At 41.6% G+C, this 25,239-nt stretch overlaps 1 protein-coding gene across 1 annotated transcript; it reads left to right on the top strand.

Moving 5' to 3' along the window:
- Window positions 1–594: 594 nt before the first annotated feature.
- tpcn2 (two pore segment channel 2) lies at window positions 595–23,826 on the top strand. The gene is made up of 25 exons (XM_047331573.1): window positions 595–1,149; window positions 4,615–4,670; window positions 5,114–5,190; window positions 7,172–7,349; window positions 7,433–7,549; window positions 8,067–8,173; window positions 9,249–9,321; window positions 10,058–10,157; window positions 10,227–10,292; window positions 10,417–10,481; window positions 10,777–10,868; window positions 12,673–12,757; window positions 15,540–15,629; window positions 15,903–16,022; window positions 17,372–17,431; window positions 17,600–17,728; window positions 18,049–18,098; window positions 18,545–18,641; window positions 19,183–19,254; window positions 19,500–19,573; window positions 21,231–21,336; window positions 21,568–21,650; window positions 21,743–21,824; window positions 22,828–22,919; window positions 23,013–23,826. The coding sequence occupies exons 1-25, from the start codon at window positions 987–989 to the stop codon at window positions 23,086–23,088; spliced, it is 2,310 nt and encodes a 769-aa protein (XP_047187529.1). The 5' UTR covers window positions 595–986; the 3' UTR covers window positions 23,089–23,826.
- The last annotated feature ends 1,413 nt before the right edge of the window (window positions 23,827–25,239 follow it).

The following is a 25,239-nucleotide window of genomic DNA, read 5'->3' as shown; positions in this document are numbered from 1 at the left end:
AGCCCCTTCGTCCCTGTACCCTGTGAAAGACATTTCTTTATATTTCTTTTCTAAACTGGTTCATGTTTGGACTTTGCTTTATCTCCGTGTTCAGACTGTTCCAGAGTCTCACAGAGAACATTGAAATGTGTTCAAATACATGTTCCAGAGAGAGAACATTGAGATGTGTTCAGATACATGTTCCAGAGAGAGAACATTGAGATGTGTTCAGATACATGTTCCAGAGAGAGAACATTGAGATGTGTTCAAATACATGTTCCAGAGAGAGAACATTGAGATGTGTTCAGATACATGTTCCAGAGAGAGAACATTGAGATGTGTTCAAATACATGTTCCAGAGAGAGAACATTGAGATGTGTTCAGGTACATGTTCCAGAGAGCGAACATTGAGATGTGTTCAAATACATGTTCCAGAGAGAGAACATTGAGATGTGTTCAGGTACATGTTCCAGAGAGAGAACATTGAGATGTGTTCAGGTACATGTTCCAGAGAGAGAACATTGAGATGTGTTCAGGTACAGGTTCCAGAGAGAGAACATTGAGATGTGTTCAGATACATGTTCCAGAGAGAGAACATTGAGATGTGTTCAGGTACATGTTCCAGAGAGAGAACATTGAGATGTGTTCAGGTACATGTTCCAGAGAGAGAACATTGAGATGTGTTCAAATACATGTTCCAGAGAGAGAACATTGAGATGTGTTCAGGTACATGTTCCTCACGCGGTGCTCTTCCAGCCGCTCTGTCTTCCCTCCCTCTGCTGTCAGTCAGGCTGTCCCGCGAGGGGGGAGGAGTCAACGTGTTTTTAAAATGACTGGTGTAAAGTGATACTCGCGGACGGGGGGGGGCAGAGGAGCGGGGCGGCCACTTCCTAAACACAACACATTCCCCCGCCTGTGTGCGAGAGGCGCGACACACTCCGACTTTTGTGTCGACGCGGACCGGACGGACGAACTCCAAACCACCGCTCCGAGGGCTCACTTCCTGGATGGAAACGGACACTCTGCTGGGCGAGTCCGTAAACGCAGCCCCGCAGGACTATGGCTCCCACCCAGGCCGTCCGGTCGCGGGGCCCGACGGGGCCCCCGGCAGGAGGCGGCCGTCGTACTCGGTCGCCGGCGGGGGGTCGTGCAGAGTCGAGAGCGGAGCAGGTGAGTGAGTGGGCGGGGCGACGTGACGCGACGCGACGGAGAACGGTCGCGCCTTCCGTGTTGAGTCACGTGTGCTACATTCCCAGCGCCACTTCAAGTCGAGTACACATTAGTATTCTCAGCAGAAATGGAGGCTTATTCAAAATAAAACCGGCTCCTCACCTGAGCACGTTTATACCTTCACCATACGAGTATATTATACGATAAATAATAACTCATTTAATGAGACTTCAGTTGTAATCCAGTTGGACGTCACAATCACATGACCAAAATCAATTACACACTGAATCGTGACCCAGGACCCGTGGCCCCCAGTTGCCAGTCGTCCAACCCGGCCTGTTACAGTTTTTATCCTTATCGCGGAATATTATCACTGATGCATTAATATGTGAGCAACTTTCAACATGCCTCGAAGACAGCTCCCAATCAGACAGCTTGTTTTATCCATAACAACACACTGAACTTTGTTAGACGTGGAGCTGCAACAGTTAATCGATCAGCAATCGACTACTAAATTAATTGCCAACTACTTTGATAAACGATTAATTGGTTCAAGTAGATTTTATTAGAAAAAAAAGTCTAAATTCTCTGATTTCAGCTTCTCAAATCTGAATATTTTCTGGTTTCTTTGTTCCTCTGTGACAGTAAAGTAAATACATTTGGTGTGTGGACAAAACAAAACATCATCTTGGGGTTTTTGGAAACACAGCCGACATGTTTCACAATTTTATGATGTTTTATTGACCAAACAACTAAGTGATTAATCGAGAATATAATCGACAGATTAATTGATCATGAAAATAATCAATAGTTGCAGCAAACACATTTCAATTTCAATCTGTTGAACTGCTTGTATTTGATGACAGACACTGTAAATATTTAAAGAGGGAGTAGCCTAAGTACATGAAAGCCACTATGTGAAGCCCACAAAAATATTAGTCCAGCGAGCACGTCTCATTCCTGCCCTTTTGACACATCCTGCTAATAAATCCAGAAAGTGTAACTGCTCATCCGATGGAATTTGATGAATTTGTGAGGTCCCCTCGTCATGGAATTTGGCAATTCTCCATATGGCTTGTATTCTGTAAAAGACTTTAACTTCCCAGTCACCTGTGTGCCCTTCTTCATCCTTCAGTTGAACAGGGAAACAATTGAGTTCATTTTTAAATTTTGAATTCTGACAACAAAACAGGAAAAATGGCTATTTCCAATTTTTTTTTCAAAACAAAACATGGTATCTTCATGTTGTTAGTTTCAAATAAAAGAAAGAACCTCCTTCCATCCTATGTGTAAAGATTATTGTATTATATGTAAAGATATTCAGTTTACAATGCTGTCAAACAGGGATAAGCAGCTAATATTTATTTCTGGCCGCTGTCAATTAACTACTTGTTTCAGTTGTAAGATTTAGTATTTAGGTTTATTCACCATAGTTAATAATGACCTGAACACAACTTTCATGCTAAAGTTTAGTTACTGCACCACTTTTACATTGTGGTCCTGTGCAGGGGACTTTGAAAAAGTAATTTCACTTTATTATATATACATTTCTTTTTTATGCTATTAACAGACAGACACTTTCTTCCTGGATGAAATTATGAAAAGTTCGGCTACAGATCACGAGTAAATCCTTTTGCAAAATGGATCTGAAAACTGAAAATTGAAAATTGATTGAAGCTCGTACAGCCTTTGAGAGAACTGAGGTGCAGTGAACCAAATATAATTTGTCCTTTCAAAATTGATGTTATAGATGTCATTATAGAATGTCATCACTTTAACAGAACGACGACGTCTGCAATCTTACTTGATTCCAAAAAGGGCAAAAGAATTATAACTAAAACTGATTTACTAATATATCAACTTATACCATGTTGTGGGCCATATTAATTCATTCTTACATATATAACAATATAATATTGTTTCTGGGGTAAGTGATGAGAAGAGTAGAGGGGGGAATATTCTGACGGTTACATTTTGTTTCGTTCATTCGTGTCATCTCCCGTTGTTTGTCCGTTGTTGCGGTGGTGCGGCAGTGTTGCTGAAGCATCAGCACTAAATGTGTGAGTGCGTAGCCACAACTGAGTCATCATGTCTGTATCTGTGCGAGTGCTGCGTGGAAACATACAGTCACACTGAACAGTCCCCCGACAGCTGTGGAACAAGCTTGTAGTGTACGATAGATGATAGACTTAGTCTCCTTTCTTTTGCATCAAATGATCAAATGATCAAATTCAGAACCAGTGTTCGAGGCCCAGGTCACATCAGATGAAACCTCTGCCTCGAGTATTTACGTATTATATCAACGTTGAACCCAAATATGATGAATGAGTCCTCCGGTATGAAGTCAGAGTCAAAGTAGCTTGATTGTCATAATGGCACAAGAACAATAAAGAGCAGTATGGTTTGAAACTTTGTGCATCTATTGGCAGGAGGTTCATTCAGACGAGGACAGCCCAAAAATTAGTTTTTTGTATTTTGCTTGAAAAAATGTTTTAGATTTTGTACTGAAAACGGACGTCTTAGAACCACTTGTCTCCCTCACAAAAGAACTGTTTGTCTTTGTCAACAGAAATGATGTGTGTGCTTATTTGCATTCACCATAATGAGCGGGGAAGTGAGATCTGACACGTGGTTCAGGTGTGAACTAGTGAACTGTGTGACTTTAACCCTGGCCGATACTTTGAAACAGCCCGTCCTGATACGGGGCCCTAAGTAGAATTTGATCTGCCCCTTTTTTGGGTGACAAATTGCTTTTATCTTTAACTCCATACGCTCCTGCCTTTTCCACCAACTGTCTGTCTGACTATTGTTGTATCGTGCCTATAGTTACATTGGGGCCACAAGCAGCCGCTTAGTTCGCTCATGCCATGGGCCGGCCCCGCTTTGACATCCCCACATGGCTCATGTCCCAGAGGGCTTCTTCAGCCAATCATATCTACCATGCGCTAAACCCTAATACTTATACGGTATGACATTTTACCATCTCGGTTATATTGACCAAAATTATAACTGTTGTCAGTATTAGTAAGGATATTCATCCCTACTAATACTTCAAACCAACTAATCTAACTGAGTCAAATGACGTCGTCGTCTGTGCGTCGTGTTGTTGGGTTGTGGCGAGGATTTATTAGCGGCTGATGTCCTCGTGTAGATGTTCAGGCTCGTGAGCCACACCCTCACCGCGGCGCTCAGGTGATTCCCAGGTCCTGCCTTTTCCCAGTTTTGCCTCGAGAAAAAAACAAACACAAACCCTTCAGCTCAGCTCCTGTCCAACCAGTTCCTCAGATCCACACGTTCAACATGTTTCCCGTCTGTGTTCGTCTGGGAGCAGCCTCTGATCTCCTCTTGAGCGGGAGCCCCGTCTCGATCCAGGACAGTGAAGATCGCAGTGCTCAGAGCACCTGTTGGGATCTGTGGAGGTTTTTGAGATGGTGCTGTTACTCTCTCCTCTGTCACTGTCCACAGGGGATGATGACCTCTACGTTCAACAAGCTGTTGTCTTCATAGAGGATGCCATACAGGTAAGCGCAATGAATGTCCCTACTTAACTCTCTTTAGGTCATTAATAACAAAAATACAGTTTAGTATATTTTTTGAGGGGAGGCCGCACCATGGAGTCTTCTGTGGAATGTCCTCAGTGTGTTCTGTGGCACGGGAATTTTTTAAGCTAAGGAACAAAATTGCAAAAATTGAGATCCTGCCCTCAGTGTAAAGAGTCGAAACGCCAGTCAGTGTTTTTGTGACGCCACACCTCAGCTACTGTAATGACACAGAGTCTACAGAAACTGAATGGCGTCTTGCTCTTGCTGATGTTGCTCCTGGACTCTGGGACAGGGGACACGCTGTTCCAACTAAATACAGTGGCTTGCTGTGGTTTACACGTTTTCTTTGCTCCTTGTTTTGCTGTGTTGTAAAAAAAGAAAAGTAAGTGCTACTGTAATAAAGTTGATTTGTTTGCTTACAGTACCGGTCCATCAACCACAGAGTAGACGCCAGTTCGCTCTGCCTGTATCGATGGTACTACTCGCGGATATGCCAGTGGTAAGTTTGAAAAAAACAAACTGTATATGTTTGAGTTCATGTTTGAATAAGGGAGTTTAAGTGGCCTCATACCTGCAGGTACAGACGCTGTTGCTCAGCATCGCAGATCCTCGTCGGCAGTCTGCCTTTTTTCACAAAGGACATTAAAGGTGGCTGCTTCCGTGTCAAGGCTGGGGGGATGTGTGGGATATCCCCCCTTTCTGTTCTACATATCACCACCTCTGTTGAATTATTTTTACCCCCCCTCCTTCACCAATAGACCATATGAAAGACATAAAAGAGAAAGGTTAAAACTTAGTAAAGCTCTGTAACGTGAAAAGTCTGTAGTGCGATAGAACGATAAAATCCGAAAAGGACCACGCAGCGCTCAAGAAACAATAGATGACATTGTGTCTAATTTGATCTCACCCCCTCTTCAAATGTGTTCCTGCTTTAATGGAATGGAACCATGCTTAAAAAACCTTGTTCCCGGGCTCCCTCCCATGTCAATCGCTCATGTATCGGTTGTGATATCTCGGCCTTTTCCTTTCCTGTATAACACTGTTGGATGACTGATCTTACACTTTCACTCATTCTTAGTCCAACTATACGTTTTTTTCGGACCTGTAAATGCTGTCGGTTGGTGAACGGTGCACAGGGACCTACGCTGTCCGAGTCACCGGTTTAATCTGTGTTTGAATGTGGTGGGTTTTAAATTGTATTCTAAATATAAATGCACAGGCCGCGTATCGTCTTCATCTCTTCATCTTTACAATTTGACTGTCTTGCTTTTACTTGCTAGTTTTTCGGTCTGGCGATTCTATTTCTCCTTATTCTTATCAGAAAGTTATGAATTATGGTGAGGATAAATGCTAACCCTTTTTTTAAAGTATAGTAGAGTGTTTGTTCAATATTTCGGATGACGTAGTTTGCTAATGTCGACAGGCACGAGACTAATCTGTAATTTATTGCGCTTAAAAATAGTATAATAGGAGCAGACCTGCACAAACGTAGGCAAATAAGTTTATTTCGAATTTAAACTAGACAATTTAACGACAAAAACATATTAATGGATTGTGCAACGGCCACAAGAATGTAACGAAACAGAACAGAGAAACGACCAGAATGAAACAACATGGAATTAGAAGTCCAACGATAAAGTGTACTTTAAAGTATTTTTTTGGTCAGAAAAATGTGTATTTAATGATGTTTCATCGTGGTACAATCATATTATTCAATTTACAGTTTTGTAAGTATGCAGTGTCTCTTTAATAATTGTAAAAAATGTAATAATTACACCTAGGTTTAGCTGTCTCTGGTTTTGGACATACTGGAGCACCCAGGACTAATTTGACTTTTGTCAGCCTCTGAATTGAGGATCATGAAAATAGCTTGACAGGACTGAACTTGTACAGCAAGTTTCCCGTTGTTCATATTGGGATAATTCTACATTTTGGGAATTAGGCTTCTGTTTTTGCTGAGAGTTTGATGACAAGAGCTTCGCATAACGTCTGAAGGCAGAGGGAAAGAGTTGGTGTGGTACTGTCCAAAGGTAAATAAATGCTCTTTTATGTCAGTGTTTTCACCTTAAAACCATTTGGACGGTACACTGACTTGTACTCGGGAGAATGGCGCTCACTCTGCACCTAGAATGCCCGTTCCGTCTCTTTTTAACGCTCGGCTGACGGGGTACGATCAGGTGAAGTGCAGCACATCGCACACCATCAGTTGAAGGACGCTATCCAGCTCTGTAATTCTTTCTTTCGTCCATCAACTGTCGATGAATTCTTTTTTCGTCGTCAGTTCCCCTTGGAAAGAACCGGGACAGCTATGATATTTCCAGCCGGTGTGCTCGGCTAGGCTTACTCATCTAACTCATGAATGTATTTCCTAGAATGTGATGTGTAAACCTCATCGTCACTCAGTAAAACAAACCGATTCCTTGATGATTCTGCTGCTGCTCAACCCGTTTGTCCACGTATCCATGTCCTCCTGTCCTCAGGGGCTTGGGTCTGACCATCGCAGCGTTGCTGTTGCTGGCCTTTGTGGAGCGTCCGTCCTCCCTGTCCGTCTCGTCCGACGGCCGTCACCGCTCTCCGCCTTGGGAGCCTCCCTGTGGCTTCACCGAGAGCATTGAGATGGTCTGTCTCCTCATCTTCTGCCTTGACCTCGCCGTCAAGGTAAGCACGGGCCGGGTGGAAAACATTCGCTCCGTGGATATTGGATGCTAAGATCGCTTCACCGCCGTCTGTTCTTTCCTCAGAGCTACTTGATTGGCTGGGACGAATTCAGGAAGGGCAAATGGCTAATTGGCTACACCGTCGTCCTTTCATTCTCCATCATCGACTGGGTGCTGTCTGTCAGCATGGTGTGTGATGAGGTGAGGCCGTCTTCTCTTCTTCCTCCTCACTTCCTGAAAAAAAAAAAAGTACGCTAAATAATGTATTTTTTTAACTGCTTTAGTTTGCCGCCAGACAGACATTTACTTTTGCACTTTTTTTACAAGTGTACTACTTTTTACAAAACTAATAGGTAAAAGTAAACGGCTGTCTGGCGGCAGAATACATCCTTTTAGTGTACAATTACGGTGAAAAACATGAGGTGCTTAAGCAGCATGAAAAAGGCTTATTGCCTATAGAAAACAACTGAAAGAGGCAACTGCTAAAATGCTGCAATGCTAACAAAGGATAACCTTGATTCCTTTTTCAAATGAATATTAGCAATAACGCCGCTGTCTCCGTTTCCAATTGCTCCTACATCGTCTCGCCAAGTTCAAACTTCTTAGACCACAACTTCAAACCTGTAATGAGAAAGCCGAGTGACCTTGCACTGATCGTGAGTGAGTCACGGCCAACAAGTTTCAACAAGTGGTCTTGTCTTGTCTCATTATGAATCAGAGACTGAGAGTGCGGCGACTCCTCCGGCCCTTCTTCCTCCTGCAGAACTCCACCCTGATGAAGAAGACACTGAAGTGCATCAAGAGAACGCTGCCAGAGATTGCCAGGTATGGGACTCGCTTATACTGCAAGTATATTCTGAGAATAATCAAAGAATACATTTTTAATTTTATGAGAATAAAGTTGTAATATTAACGGAATAAAGTTGTAATATTACAAGAATAAAGTCGTCATTATATAAGAATGAAGTCGTAATATTATGAGGATAAAGTCATAAATTTACAAGAATAAAGTCGTAATTTTACACAAATGAACTCGTAATATTATGAGAAAAAAGTTGTAAATTTACAAGAATAAAGTCGTAATTTTATGAGAATAAAGTCGTACGTTTACAAGAATAAAGTTGTAATTTTACAAGAATAATGTAATTTTACAAGAATAAAGTTGGAATATTATGAGAATAAAGTAGTTAATTTACAAGAATAAAGTCTTAATATTATGAGAATAAAGTTGTAATATGAGAATAAAGTCATAAATTTATAAGAATAAGTCATAATTTTACAAGAATAAAGTCATAATATTATGAGGATAAAGTCGTAAATTTACTAGAATAAATTCTTTATTTTACAAGAATAAAGTCAGAATATTATGAGAATAAAGTCATAAATTTACAAGAATAAAGTCCTAATTTTAACAGAATATAGTCGTAATATTATGAGAATACTGTCGTAAATGTACAAGAATAAAGTTGTGATTTTACAACAGGAATGTAAAAAAAAGCATTTAGACACAGTTTAAGTTAGTTAAAGCTAAAAGTTAAAGTTAAAAGAAGAACAATCTGTAAAAACATCAACCTTTTTTATTTGTGAGTTTTATGTAATCTCAGCCATCAGTGTAGACACCAGTAAAGGTGCCACATTCATTTTATTTCATTTAATTTAATTTTATCAGTGGTTACACTGCAAGTTACAGTCTCACAGTCATACATACATAAACTCCTATATTCTGCACTTTTCGGTCCCACATCATTTGCATTTAGGGGGAAACTTGGGGTTCTGTGTCTTTTGCACAAGGACACTTCTACATGCGGACCAGTTGATCAGGGGAATCAAACCGCTGAACCTTTTGGTTCGGGGGAAGATGAAGAAACTGATCCAATTTCTGTGTATTGTGTCTATGCAGCGTCATCCTGCTGCTGGCGCTCCACCTCTGCCTCTTCACCATGATCGGCATGCTCCTGTTTGCTAAAACGGATGTGAGTTCGCATTGTGAATATACAATATTGCACGAGCACATTGTGTCATTTGTGTCGATAGTGTGAAAAAAGACTCTGATATTTAAAGCTACAGTGTGTAATATTTAGAAGAATGTATTCACAGAAATTTAATATATTGTCCATAACTGCATAACGCAGCATTAAATAAGGTCCAGAATACGTCACATTCCCGTTGAATTTCCAGCGCCGTGGGAAACCAGGAAATAGAATTCGCGGGACCACCATAAAGTGTCCCCTGCCAGGTGCTCAGTTGGTTGCGGTTTGCAACTTTAAAACCAGATGCTGCCAGAAAAGTAAAAAAAATCCTTCCAAATGACATCACATATAAAAATGAAAAATAGACTTAATTCCTTTTTATTAAATTTAGGGCTGTGACTAAAGATTATTTTCATCATCGTTTAATCTGTCGATTGTTTTCCTCGATTAATCGATTAGTTGTTTGGGCCATAAAATGGTGAAAAATGTGGATTGTGTTTCCAAAACCCCCAAGATTATTTTTTTGTTTTGTTCACACACCAAATATATTCAGTTTACTGTCACAGAGGAGCAAAGAAACCAGAAAATATTCACATTTAAGAAGCTGAAATCAGAGAAAGAAAGCTCTACATTTTGAGAAGCTTGGAAGAAATGTCAGACGTGTCAGTACTTTATAAACATCCTGCGCAGACGGTACACCATGAGTACAGCCGACTCACGTCTCTGTGTTTCTGATCAGGATCCGAAGAGGAACGGGGAGTGGGAGTTACACTTCAGAGACCTGCCTCAGTCTCTCACCTCTCTACTGGTGCTGCTCACCACAGCCAACAACCCAGACGGTACGACCTCGACTTTTGTCCATCATGACCTCTCACTCATGGTCTGATCGTCTGTTCTTTTATTTACAGTGATGATCCCCGCCTACTCGCTGAACAGAGGCTACGCCGTCTTCTTTGTCACCTTCAGTGTGATCGGTGAGCAGTCGCTCTGAGAGACTTGATAGTGATAGTAGAATATTATAGTGATAGTAGAATATTGTTTCACGTTTGCTTTTAGTGAGACATGCTGAGGTAAATTTTGTTTTTTGCTTCCTTGCAGGAACCTACTGTTTGATGAACCTTCTGACAGCCATCATTTATAACCAGTTCAGGGGATATTTGCTCGTGAGTCATGCACATACTGTAGCAATTATCCTGCAGTTATTATAAGCACAGTCTTCTGCCGCTGGCCTCTGAACACTTTGGCTGGAATGATACTCATGATGGCAGATGATATTGCTTGATATTTAAACCAATAACCTTTGTTTGTAATCGACTTCCTCGGGGTTCTAGGAATCAGTAACAAATGTTTCCGGGGATTTTTACGTCCATTCTCTCAGATTCCTGCAGATTGTCACATGGAGGACGTCAAAGTCTAAAAAGTAAACCGTAAACTTGTCTGTTTGTGTTTTTGGTCCAGATGTCGGTCCAGACGTCCATCATCAGGAGAAGACTGGGGATCCGTGCTGCTTTCCAAGTCCTCGGCTGCCGGGGAGCCCAACATTCCACTGAGTAATGCACAAACACAACAAAATCACGCTAAAAGTTTGACAAGGTGCCCTGTTTAAGCGGCTTACCAGGAATTATGTTGGATTAAAACAATGGACCTGATTCCAAAAAACGCTTAAAACCAACACACACGCTTTCCTGAAATAGTGGTGTAGCTGCAATGCATGTTTAAAAATTTGCGCTGGAATATTTTTTAAAACTACGAGGTTTCACAAAGTCTGAAAGCCGGAAGTCGCCCAGGCACCGTCCCACCAAACAAACTCACTCTGTCCTATCAGGGCAAATGGTGGAAGAAGACCTGCCCCACTACCGATCCTCTGATTAGCTTCAGCGTCAAATAAGCTCATGTGATCCTGTCATTGCCATCTTGCTGAATCACGTTTAAAGGGCCCATATTGTCTAAATTTAGATTTCCTGGCTTTTTTCATAAGAAATAAGGTCTAGGGTCTGTAAGTACCGTAAAAGTGTCAAAACGGTCAATAAACAGACAAATACACACAGCCTGCATTCAGCATATACTTTTTTATTTTATGGTGCCCCAGGACCTCCGCATAATTGTGATGTTATAGCGTCACAGTCACTGGCCTCAGCCTTGCCCCCAGCGCTCACCCGTCATTCCGTTGCTGAGCGATCTACAACACGAGAAAAATCAGGAAGCTACATCATTGCACAGGGTTCCTATGGATTACTAACTCAGAATTATTTTAACTTTGCAAAATTCATCGGTAACCGGTGTCGGCCGCTGCCTGCGACGTGGAGCTGCTGCTGGGGCTGAGACACAGGTTGTTGTGTTCCGGTCCGCGGCCGGTCCGCCCGCTCCTTCACCGGCGACACGCAGTAGCTGCCGCTTCTCTGCCCCAGCAGCAGCTCAGCAGATCGCTCTGGCGTCTTCCGCCAAGCGGGCCGCCGCCGACACCGGTTACCGATGAATTTTGCGTAATCGGGGAGCAGAGAGATAGTTTCTCCAGGGCAGAAGCTGCCTCGTATCGGGACAGCGCGGCCAGAGCTGGTGCTTTGAGCACGGTGAACAGACACAAGGTAAACAGAGGAGGTTGCTGGCCTGGCCGTGCGTCCGCAGAAAACTGTTCGGCCAATCAGAAGAGAGGCTCATAACATATTAATTAGATAGGCCAAAGTTGACCTGTTTCTTTGCAGAGCTCCTTAAAAACACCTTTACAACCATCTTGAGATGTTTTTTGGTAATAAATAAGAAAAATATATCTTCTTAAAGATGTCAAAATTTCAAATAAAACACCAGAAATCCCAGCTTACCTGTAAACTCTTTTATTAATTAAATGAAACAACTAGCGAGCCGTGAGGAAATATTCGCTGATTTTTACAAGACGTCGAGAGAGACTTCAGCTGCTCGATGATTTTTGTGGCATGCCACAGACAGGTTGACCTTGCTTGCCTGAGAATACTCGTCTTAACAGTTTCTCAAGGGAGGATAGCCAAAATCCACAACAGTTCCTATGTAGGATTGACATTATTTATAAATAATGAAAGGGCAAATGTTTAAAAAATACATAATAAATATGACATATTATTTATACTGTATACATAGATAAAATATCCTAGTTATTCGACGTACTAGCTCAGGGCTGTTCCAAATGACAGACCTGTCATCAAATACACTACATCCCAGTCTTGACTATGAAAAAATTCATAATACAGCATTAGAAGTCATTTGTTAGGCTTTGTTTGGATGGTTTTCATTTATAAAAGTATTTGAAAGTGCTGAATATTTGATGTGTCACACACCTACACACACACACAAGGTTCTCAGTTGTGTTGTTGGACATGTCAGGGACGAGCAGGTTGGTGTCGATGCGGTGCTGGAGGCGATGTCCAGAGTCCAGATGAAGACCTACTGCAGAGCAGCCATCACCACGGTCAGAACACACACACACACTCAACACACACACACACTCAACATAACTCTGCACACACACACACACACTCAACATAACTCTGCACACACACACACACACACTCAAAGATCCTCAAAGGTCCCTCATTTCAGAGGTTTAAATATTACAACTAATGAAAGACACTTCCAGGCTCCTGGTGTTGTTCAGGCTGGGTGATGTCACACTGAGCCGTCGTTCATGTTATTTCAATCAGGAGAGACTTCATGAAAAATACTCCTTTTTTTTTGCGACGTTCATAACAAGAGGAGAAAATCATGTGACATTAACTGTCTCAGGGTTCGTGACTATTATTTTATGTTTTAAGACCAATTTGAGAAACAGTGAACCCGTCCTCTCGGTAAAGTTGCAACCGCAACAACTGAGGAACTGACAGGGGACACTTTATGGTGGCGTGCCGCTAATTCCACCGCGAATGCGACGTATTCTGGACCGTTTTCTGCAACCGTTTTTAATGCTGCATCCCATGAAACCCATAGATTTACTATTAATACTATTTATACCTCGGAACTCGGACCCCGGAAGTCGGGGTGGTGATTTTTTTCCCGACTTCCCAAGTCACAGTGGAACCGGAAAGGAGCACAACACGACGTAGCAAACATGGAGACTTATACGGAGGTCGGGTCCACCTCATGTAACTATATTTAACTCATTCAAAGTTGAAGAAAAAACACCCATTCTTTGTTGCAGGTGATTATACATATATGAACACACAGTTATGGACAATATATTAAATTTCTGTGAATAGGTTCTTCTAAATATTACACACTGTAGCTTTAACTGACAGTTACTAAAAGTCTTGAACACTAGCAGGACTGTGGCAGCATGCAGTCTGTCGGGTGATATTTGATTTGATTTTCTCATATCTGTTACTCGGAGATGCTCCATACTGGATTTTTGGTCCACTCATTTGGTCCGATAACCATTATTGTAAGCGCCATTTACCAGTTGCATGTTTGTTTTATTGTTTAATATTTGGTGCAACTTCATCCCTGTATATTCTGACTTGTGAATTCAGGTTGTGTTCCTGTGCAGCTTCAGTACGTGAAAGGTTCTATTTTTGAGTAATAAACGAATGGGCGGCGGAGTAACAAGGTTGTTTTACCGTTGGCATTGCCAGCGAGCTGATTCAACGTGTAACACAGTCGAATGTCGTCCCTCGAATGTGGTTATAAATTAAGAAAATTGGGATAAAAGACAAGAACATTACGAACTGAAGATAGCCAATACAATTATCGATACCGCTATATATAAATATATACTCCTTTTTTTCCCCACACCCCTAATTGCAGGGATCATCAAGTCTCTTCTGTAGTGGAATGAACATATTATTATGCATCACTCTTATCGTATTGGCCTACCGGCAAATGCAGACATAACATACCAAGCTTCAAATTATAGAAATATTCATTCCTTGTGCAAAATAAGCAAAACTTCCCTAAACTTGCATTATGTAAAACACGCCATATTTATTTATGACAATTGCTTTTAAAGGAAAAAAGTAAGATACATCCAACTTACAACAGGCTTGGATGACGCTCTCCCTGAGACAATCATAACAATATAACCCTCAACCAATGACAAGGTAACTAAACATAACTTCTGTTCTTAGGGAACATTGGAAAAGCAATTCAACGCAAATAAAATAACAGTGTACTTTCACAGTAAGTGTGCCTAAATGAGTACTGATCAGACTACAGCTTCAACTCAACATTATCTGAAAACACGAAGCCCGTTGATGTTCTTTAAAAATCTTTACAATTATTAATTCAGGACCCCATGTCAGTGAAAAGAACTGGTAATATAATAATATAATAATATCCTATGTGGCAAAGAAAGGTGTCTTGTTGAACTGGAACGCCTAAAAGCCGCCAACATTCTGTTTGTTTAAACAAATCTTGAGAGAAAATTTACGTCTCGAACAATATCCTAAGAAATAAGTTGGACATATTTCTGAGAACATGGTAACCTCTGACTACGACCTAGCCTGCTGATCTTGATTTGACTCTACTGTATGAAAAAGAGACATATGCTTTGTGACCATGGCTGATCTTTTTCTATTAACCTATTTTTCTATTTGTTTTAATTAACTTTTTTTATTAGTTAGTTATTATTATTATTAGTAGTAGTAGTAGTAGTAGTGGTATTATTATGTCTGTATCCATTTAAATGTGTTATTGTTATATTTGAAAAATAGTAAAGAAATAATTTGAGAGAAAAAAATTATTAACTTATATCTGGGCTCAACCTGCACTGCAGATGTGCAAACAAAATAACATAAATTGCAAAAAATATAAGCAGCTCCCGTCCTACTTGGTGTGCACGATATTGCATTTTTTTTGCCGAAATTTAATTTTAAAGTCATTATGGGCCGATGCCGATAACGTGCCGATGTTATCGTGTTATCGTGCTTCCCTATACTGGATAAAGGGGGAAAAAAACATGCAAAACTCCTGAGAGGATCAACGTCACTCATGTTCACATGAAACACAGTAGCAGTTCAGTGGGTCACTAGCAGAGAGAGCGCTTTGACCCATTCGATCTGACTTTTCACGATAAAAACACCTTATTAAATGCACTAATATTGTATAAGACGTTTGAATAGAAAAGAAACATTTGGATAAAGCACAAACGTACCCAAGAACAAAAATAATGCTGATAATAAATCACAACCTTTATTGAAGCAATGTGTTTCCACATGGAACGACTGAGAGAAGAATGATGTATCCTCTGGTTCTTTGTTCAGGAGGTGCAGCGGTACGCAGACGTGGGGCACATGGACCGAGAGCAGTTCAGAAAGATCTTTGATGAACTGGATAAAGATCGCATCAAGGAGGTAGATCTGTGTCCCGTTCCAACAGTGTCTATTACTCTGACATCTGTTTGACGTCTCTGAGTCAAAAATATACTGAATGTAGCTGTGTGTGTGTGTGTGTGTGTGTGTGTGTGTGTGTGTGTGTGTGTGTGTGTGTGTGTGTGTGTGTGTGTGTGTGTGTGTGCGTGTGTGTGCGTGTGTGTGTGTGTGTGTGTGTGTGTGTGTGTGTGTGTGTGTGTGTGTGTGTGTGTGTGTGTGTGTGTGTGTGTGTGTGTGTGTGTTCCCTCCCACCAGCACCCTCCCCTGCCTCAGTACAACTCTCCAGTCCTGCAGAGACTCCAGATGATCTTCAGTCACTACTATCTCACTATACTTGGCAATGCAGTGGCTTTGGCCAATGTCATGTGCATATGTGTAAGTTGCAGATGTGCGCACACACACACAGTCGTGTCTTCATAACCTCAGAGGACGTTATAGTAACTAAAGGTGTATTCCCACCTTTACGTGACGCGAGTAACCGAGTTTGGTCGCTGGAACATTTGTGCTTATTTGCGTCATTTGCACAGATAACGCAAAAATATTTGGCCATTCTTCCTTCCACTTTCTCTGAAAAAAAACTACTCTGAACACACACACACACACACACACATACACACACAGCAGCAAGAGTTTTATCCTCCATTTCTGATACGACGTCAGGGCGTCTGATCACAGTGACGTAGGGAGGATCTCAACAATAACTGGCTATCCCATCACGCCAATATTTTGCTGGTGTTCAAATATTTCAACTTGAGCGCCTGAAGTGGAGGACATGAAATTTGCATCAAGTCTTGTCTTTGTATTACACAAATTTCATGAAGAATTATTCTAACCTTTACCATAACTGCTACTTACCGAGCACAAACACAACCTGAACCTAAACCTTACCTAAGCACACAACTTCACCTTAAGACTTTATGATTTATGTTATGGGTATTTACCGACTTCGTAAAGATAACATTAGACATGTGTAATACGTAGACTACGTACACACACACACACACACACACACACACACACACACACACACACACACACACAGTTTACAGTTTTCATTTATTTCGCCAATTATTTCACCATTGCATAAATTATACAGCTTCAATGTGCATTTTACTTTTGACTTCTTTATTTTCAAGGGAAAAAAATCTATTACAAAAGTATAATTTTTTGTATTTATTTAACACTGAACTTTTTTTTTTACATTCCAGCAGACATTATACCAACAAAGCCCAATATAACTTAACCAAAAAAGTCTTTAATTTGCCCGCTGACAGCTTTTGAAATTCTTTTTACATTATAAAGTGTACCCTGTACAAAAACAAATCACATACGTTAACATACAGTAATTATGAGGGATATAACTCATTGGCTAGATAAATTCGCCCATTTTTCCCATGGTTTTCTCCCAGTTCTTTTTGAAGCTGTATGGAGTAGGTCATCTCTTCTAGAAGATGTAAATCTTTAACAATTTTGACAAAGAGGCTGGAGGTGGGGCCATTTTTTTTCTGAAGCCAATGTCTTGTAAAGGCCTTTTTACTTGCTTCCAACAAGATCTTGAGGAGGTAGGCATCGCCCTTACTCAGCCATCAGGGATTTCCCGCTTGCAGATTTTTGATCGCGTCATTAAAAAAATTGTTCGGTCTTTTCACCAAAAGTGCTTTATTTGCTATTTTCGTCTGAACATTGGGTGCATGCCTACCTATAAACCTTTGTGTGTGTTTCAGACTGTCCTCGTATTGAACTCAGAAAAGTCGACTGCAGAGCGAGACAACTTCTTGTTGGAGGTGAGCATTGAGGTCCGTGGTCAGGTGTCAGACTCCTGGTTTTTAAACAGTCGATTCACTTTTGGGTCACGTGTTGGATCCAGTGGGGTTTGGGGCGTCAATTCATCATTTCAGCCTTGTTGAAACAGTGAATTGAACTCTGTCACTCTGTCACCGTCCAACCGTCAGATCATCAACCTGTGCTTCATCCTCTACTACGTATTTGAGATGTGTGTGAAGATCTTCGCCTTCGGTTGGAGAGGGTACCTCTCCTACAGGAACAACATCTTCGATGGCTTCCTCACCGTCCTGCTACTGGTAACACTGCTCTGTATTCACCCTCAGTATTTTGCTTTGTTCAGGTTCATTCCTTTCCCATTCTTTCTGCAGCACGTCCATTGATAGTGATATTAATGTTTTCATCTGACATCAAATTACATATTTTCCCAAAGTATTGGTCTATGATGAACTCTAATGAACTATGTGGCAGACAGAACATCCTATGGTGCTGAAGATGTGATGTACAATGTTCATGTATCATTTGATAGATTAGTATTGATTGGTGGCTATTTATCACTTTAAAATTGAATCTTTATCTTATTTAATATTTAATCTTGTGTTTTTATTCCCCCCTTCAGGGTCTACAGATCCTTATTTATGCCACCTACAGGCTTCCTCATGCTCACTGGTGGGTTTTCTGGTTTTCTTCCGACTATTTAGAAGTTTGTGTATTTAACTGCAGTTTCTCTTTCACGCAATCAGTGTTTAATGTCGGAAATTCTACAGTGATGTTTACGATGAAATCTCAGGAATATACCAAATGAACTAATTGAATAACTTTTTGCATTTTAAATGAACCTGTAGTCATTCTTTTGAAGCGAGATGTGATAGACAGACTGACAGACAGACAGATGCATGGTCTGAGGGTAAGGTATTAGGTTATAATGGTTACGGTTGTGTGCGTGTGTGTGTGTGTGTGTGTGTGTGTGTGTGTGTGTGTGTGTGTGTGTGTGTGTGTGTGTGTGTGTGTGTGTGTGTGTGTGTGTGTGTGTGTGTGTGTGTGTGTGTGTGTGTGTGTGTGTGTGTGTGTGTGTGTGTGTGTGTGTGTGTGTGTGTGTGTGTGTGTCGTGACAGGGACCCGTCCTCCCATTTGATGTCTCTGTGGGAGATGATTCGTTTGGTCAACATGCTGATCGTCTTCCGCTTCCTGCGCATCATTCCGGACATCAAGGTATGCAGCCGACACAGGGGGACGCCGTTCAGCTGACTTCACTTGTCAAGAAATGTCAAGTCCAATCAGAACAGTAACATACGGTACGAACCGGGATGTGAAACCAGAACCGTCTGCGACTGCTGTTCTTCCTTTTCCTTAAGATTTGGAAAGACCGTAGTATCGATAGGCTCTGATGTCTCGGTTCTGTTTAACAGCATACCACAATTTAAATGATGTATTTTCGCTATTAATCCTCACAATCCTCCTGAACAGACTCTTTGTCAGAGTCCAACAGCTCTAATTTGTTAAATTTTTTCTCTTTTTCTTCTTCTTTTTTTCTCTAAAAAAGAACCGATAACTGGTACCGTTTAAGTACAGGATCGATAAGTAGTATTGGTAAAAGTAGTAGTATCGTTAAAATCTTAACGATACCCTTCCCTACAAACAAACGAGTCACAGCTTTAATGCAGGAGATAAAGAGCTTTTTTGAACTGGAGCCTCATCACAAACACATATTTCTGTGTCCCTCATGACCCTCACGTTCCATTGTGTTCTCCAGCTCATGGCCTTGGTTGCGAGCACACTGCTGGACCTGGTGAAAAACCTCCGGGCCTTCGCAGGGATACTGGTGGTGAGTGTCGGCAGCATACTTTTTCATATTGGAAATACAATTGTAAAAAGAAATGTAAGAACTGCAAAGCGGAGTAAGGGATATGATAATAAAGAATATGCATTGAGAAGGTAACAGGAAGTGTTTGCATCTGTATAAACAGGGTTTTCACCCGAGAGGTTATGTGCACGGCAATTCACATGGAAAGTAAGCAAGTCCAATGTGGGTGGGGAGTGGTTGACGTCTCCTTCACGCTCTCTGTGCAGGTGGTGTACTATGTGTTCGCTGTGTTTGGGATCTGGCTGTTCGAAGGGGCCATCAAACCTCCTCCAGAGATGAGGTACAGTATGAAGTCACCTGCAGTTTGAACACACGATATGTAGTCGGTCAAAAACAGGACAACACTCGTGACTTTTTATGGCCCCGCGTTGGAGACAGCACTGGTCGGAGGTGTTGTGCTTTTGCGCTGTCCGTCCGTCACGGCCAATTCTTGTGAACACGATATATCAAGTGTGTGGTTTATAAACATCAGATTTTTTTTTTGCTTCTGTGAAGTAAAACTTAAAGCTACTGTGTGAAATATTTAGAAGAACTTATTCACAGAAATTGAATATATTATCCATAATTATGTGTTCATGTATGCATAATCACCTGCAACAAAGAACCAATGTTTTTTCGTCAACTTTGAATGAGTTAAATATAGTAACATTAGGGGGACCTCCTTGTAAATCGCCATGTTTGCTATGTCGTGTTGTGCTGCGTTCCGGTTCCACTGCGACTTGGGAAGTCAGAAAAAAATCACCACCCCGACTTCCGGGTCCGAGCGGTTCGGACGCAGCATTTAAAACGGTTGTTGCACAAAACGGTCCAGAATACGTCGCTTTCGCGTTGAATTTCCAGCGATGCAGGAAAACTAGAAATGAAAGCAGCGGTGCGCCACCATAAAGTGTCTCCTGGCGGATGCTCAGTTGGTTATGATTTGCCACCAGATAAACCAGAAAAGTACCAAAATTACACACTGGTGCTTTAATGACTCAGTTCAAAAGTGTTATATTTGTCTTATACATTTCACTGAATAAAAATGTCCACTGACCGTGGCTGGAGGATGTCTGAGTCCATGTACATTCATCCATCTTATCCTTGTAAATGCCATAATCTCAGGAAACCTCCGGGGAATTTCTTCAAATTTGGCTGAAACAGTCACTTGGATTCAGGGATGACCTGATTCAAATCATGGTCAAGGGTGAAGGTGTCTTTGACCTCTGAAAACACATTTTTGGCCTCATAATAGCTCAAGATATATCTCCAGATATAAGGAACGCTCCAATGGAGTTTCATTGCATCTGGCGCAGACATCCACAACGTTGTTGTCCACTTCAAGATCATTCTGACCACACAAAACACTTTTTTTGACCTATGACTTAACAACTGCCATCTTGTACAAAGTCTTGTGACCTGTTAACTGTAACGTTTTTATTGTTTCAAGAAAGTAGTTGAATGAAGATGAGGTGAAAGTGGTGAAACCTTCAGAAGATTGGAACGGTCCCATCAATTTATTTCAGTGGGAACATTTCCGAGCAAAGCAATTTATTTTCAGAATGTATGAAATATATGTGAATACTGTACAAACATTCAATGTCCTAATTCAGTTGAACATTTTAAAGTTTGAATGGAGTTTCGATGTGGAAGCTTGTAGAAGTATTTTGATGGCAGAGGAAGACCTGAGAGGGAACTACGCTTCCCACAAATCTTTGCAAAAATATACTGAATGTAGCTGCGTTACTGTGTGTGTGTGTGTGTGTGTGTGTGTGTGTGTGTGTGTGTGTGTGTGTGTGTGTGTGTGTGTGTGTGTGTGTGTGTGTGTGTGTGTGTGTGTGTGTGTGTGTGTGTGTGTGTCCGTGTCCGTGTGTGTGTGTGTCCGTGTGTGTGTGTGTGTGTGTCCGTGTGTGTGTGTGTGTGTGTCCGTGTGTGTGTGTGTGTCCGTGTGTGTGTCCCAGTGTGATCTCCAACACCACCATGGAGAACATCACCTCTAACTTCAGCATGGAGTGTGGAACCTATGAGCAGCTCAGCTACTGGTCGAACAACTTCGATGACTTTGCTGTGAGTTGTGTGACTCACTTCACAGTCGAGGGATCAAATCTGGGGTTGCAGCACATCATTATTTCATTTATAATACATGTGATGTATTTTGTAAAGTCATTATTTTCCTGTGACACTTCATGACAATTGCTGGATTTTCACCGTCAGTGATGTTTTACAGGTACGTTTGTGATGTATAAACGGTGTTATTATGTGATATAAAGAGAGCATCTTGTCCTCCCTCTCTCGTAGGCGTCCCTCATTTTGCTATATAATGTCATGATAGTCAACAACTGGCAGGCTTTCATGGAGGCGTACAGCAGATACACCTCAGAGTAAGAAAAAATACATTTTTACATGCACTGATGATGATGAAGATGATGATGGTTATGATAATAATGATGATGATGATGATTTATTTTCCCAGTTGGGCCAAAGTCTACTTTGTGTGTTGGTGGCTCACCTCGTCCGTCATGTGGGTCAACCTGTTTGTGGCGCTCATCTTAGAGGTCAGTACACAGACGTTCATTTGTAACATGGCTCAGGACGAACACTAGAAACAGAGCTCCATCGAAAGGTTCCTGTTGCTGTTCCACGTCGGAATGATGTATATTAAATGACAAGTAACTTGTTGGGTCCCGCTGAAACTGCATTTATGAGTCTGTCTTCTGATTTACTCCTACCACGATATAAAGGCGTCACGAAAACAGGATCAATTATGTTATTGCCTACGTCACACTTTCGACCAGACTGTGCCAGGAACATTTTGCGCAGGTCAAAGCTTCGAAAAAATCCATAAACACATATTAACATGTTCTTTACTAGTTCCACCTTATCCATGTTCTTATTTTTTTTTATGCTGTTTCACTTTAGACACTTTAGTTCTGTGTCTCACGTGTGACAGAACAGATATGCATCCTTCAAATAAACACAGCTGTAATAGATCACATCACAGCTCATGTTTCACTCTTTTTAGGCTTCTTTATTTTTTTGTACATTGTACATTTCTACAATGATTGCGTGTTGGTCTTTGAATGCTGGCAAACGCCTTTTCCAGTTCTCTGCAGTGATGTGGCCGAATACATCTAGTGTAGATAAGGATGGGGGCCACAGCTCATGACCTAAAGCACACGGTGCGAGTGCATTTTAGTATGTATCTAAATTCACTTTAGTTAAACAGTCCCATCTCTTGCACCTCGGTGGAGTTACCAGGTCGTAAGAGGAAACAGATCGAGCAGATCGTTTGTATGTGTCACTATCAATAATCCCGTAAAATAACTTCAGACCAGGCTGGTCGATAACTTTCCACTGCCTGAAGATATCAATGCACCAACTGTCACCTGGCCCAAACTCATTCTAGCAAGGTTTACTTGACCCTTTTTCTTTTAATAGCTGAAAATAAACATTTGCAAGCTGTTTTTGTTTCAAGATTTAGCTGTAAAATTTTAGTGCTCATAAAACTACATCTGAAACTTGGCAACAAAAATGACTTTGCTCCTCGCTCTCGAACAGAACTTCATCTACAGGTGGGACCGCAGTCACAGCTGCTCTGTAACAGATGTGGAGAGGATCCGATATGAAACCTCTCTTCAGCTCATATTCAAGTAGGTGGACGCCTCTGCTGCCATTTGTAAATCCTGTAGGTCAGTGTGAACGTGTAGCTCACCTGCTGTCCAACTGCTCCTCTCTCTCTGCAGGGAGCAGATCCAGGAGCCGACAGAGGAGGAATTAACCTGTCAGCTACACCAACACCCACACCTCCACCTGCACTAGTGACACACACACACACACACACACACAGCACCACAATGCAGCCATGAGGCTGCTCGAAAGTTAGTCTACTGTGTGGTAGAAGCACTGAAAGGTCAATATTACAGCATTCTTCAACTCGTTTACTTGAATGCGTATTATCGTAATATGTAACTTACAACTACTGAAACCAGTAGGAAGCACGTGTTTTTTCATTATCGTCCCATCATTCGTAAGTTAAACCACAGTGAGGTGCAGTTTCAGTTATGCCAAGTCAATGCAGTGGTCAAATTGACGGGTGATAACATTCTAGAATAGAAAAGGATTCTTCTTCTTTAAAGATTTCTCATCAGTATCGGCCCATTGAGTCGGTACGTTTACATGCATTTTATAACCCGATTATACTCGGGCTTAAAGACACAGTGTGTAATATTTCAAAATAACTAATTCACAGAAATTGAATATTTTGTCCATAAGTGTGTGTTCTAAATGTATAATCACCTGCAACAAAGAACCAATGTCAACTTTGAATGAGTTGAATATTGTAACATGAGGTTGACCCGACCTCCCTGTAAGTCTCCATGTTTGCTACGTCGTGTTGTGCTGCGTTCAGGTTCCACTGCAACTCGGGAGGTCGGGGAAAAAAAATGACCACCCCGACTTCCGGGGTCCGAGTTCCGAGGTACAATGGAACGCAGCATTAAATACGGTTGTTGCACAAACCGGCCCAGAATATGCTGCATTCACGTTGAATTTCCAGCGCTGCGGGAAAACCTAAATGGAATTAGCGGTGTGCCACCACAAAGTGTCCCCTGTCGGATGCTCAGTTAGTCGTGGTTTGCAACTTTACCACCATGATGCCGCCAGAAAAGTACAAAAATTACACACTGGGGCTTTAAGGCAATACGCCATGTAAAAAACTTACCCCGGGGAAAAAATTGGAGTTCTCATACCGCGGTTAATAGACCTAGATAACTCCTTCAATAACCGGGGTATTCATGCATGTACACACCGTAACCCGGGGTAAGCTCGGGTTACGCGTCCGCACATGCTCCGTAGGTTATAACTGCCCCTCCCCACTCCCCTGCAGTGGTTTTTGACCTGGAATTAAAAGAGATCAGGAAGCAACGGTGCCACAAAAACAACAGCATCAACACAAAGCTTCACCTTAAAATACAGAGGACTGCTCCACGGCAGGTAACGTTACTGAGGCGCAGAGAATGTACGGAATGTACAGCGCTGAAAAAGCCGTGCATGTTCTCCTGCGCTTTCCAAGTTGTTAATTTCACAAAGGTCCACCAGAGGCCGAGTTACTCCCGTCATTCTTCCCATTCTTTTCCACTGCTCATGTTCACAGGGAGAACTGGCATAACCGGGGTAAGACCATACCCAGGTTACTGCTGTGCATGTAAATGCACTGACTTGGCGGCAGATGTCATGCAACAACCACAAGTTGTGTGCCGGCTACAGTACAAATAGTATCTCTTTGTGGGGTTTTTTGCACTAAGTGCACAATAAATGAATCAGTGTGTGAATACACACAAAGCTCCTGCCAAGTGAACATTTGAAAAGTAATTAGAAAAAGTTGATCCAAATGTCTACTTGTGTTTGTGATTGTTTGCCAAACTGTTTGCAAGACAATGAAGTGACAGAAACTGAGCTTAGATCAAGTGTTAGGAAGAGCCCCCCAGAGAAAATGGACTGTACTGAGCAAGGGTTATGCATCGCAGTTGTTCAACCTCAAAAACCCAGGTATGTTGTCTCATTGCAATGTGGGACATGTGTGAGCAAAGAATGTTTGAGTAAATGAGCATAGCTCACTTCACTTCACGACCCGCCTCCAACCCAGCACATCCTTTTCATACTTTATCTGACATAACCATCGTCGTGTTGCCATCGATGCCTGCTCTGTTCTGCGCTAGGGGGTCTTCAGCTGCTGCTCTCCCTGCCTCACATTCCACAAAGGCTCTTGGAAGGGTAGGGAGATGTGCACTCCCTGTCTCAGCTCCCAAGAACAGAGCCATACTGCCAAATATAACATATTGCCGTTATTGAGACAAATTAATTTTGACCATAGTGATCCCGACTAAACCGCTGCTGTAGAGAGACATGAATGTATATGGTGTTTGTCCACAAAGACCATTAATCTTTTGCTGGATGCGATCGTCCTAAAAA

The sequence above is a fragment of the Scophthalmus maximus genome, chromosome 4 (assembly GCF_022379125.1).
Source record: "Scophthalmus maximus strain ysfricsl-2021 chromosome 4, ASM2237912v1, whole genome shotgun sequence".
In the NCBI taxonomy this organism is placed as follows: domain Eukaryota; kingdom Metazoa; phylum Chordata; class Actinopteri; order Pleuronectiformes; family Scophthalmidae; genus Scophthalmus; species Scophthalmus maximus.
This window is presented reverse-complemented; position numbering and strand designations above follow the sequence as displayed.

Coding starts and splice junctions, on each gene's coding strand:
- tpcn2 (XM_047331573.1), top strand. CDS start 987: ATGGAAACGGACACTCTGCTGGGCGAGTCCGTAAACGCAGCCCCGCAG. Junction 18,642..19,182: donor GCATCATTCCGGACATCAAG/GTATGCAGCCGA, acceptor TGTGTTCTCCAG/CTCATGGCCTTGGTTGCGAG. Junction 22,920..23,012: donor TCTCTTCAGCTCATATTCAA/GTAGGTGGACGC, acceptor CTCTCTCTGCAG/GGAGCAGATCCAGGAGCCGA.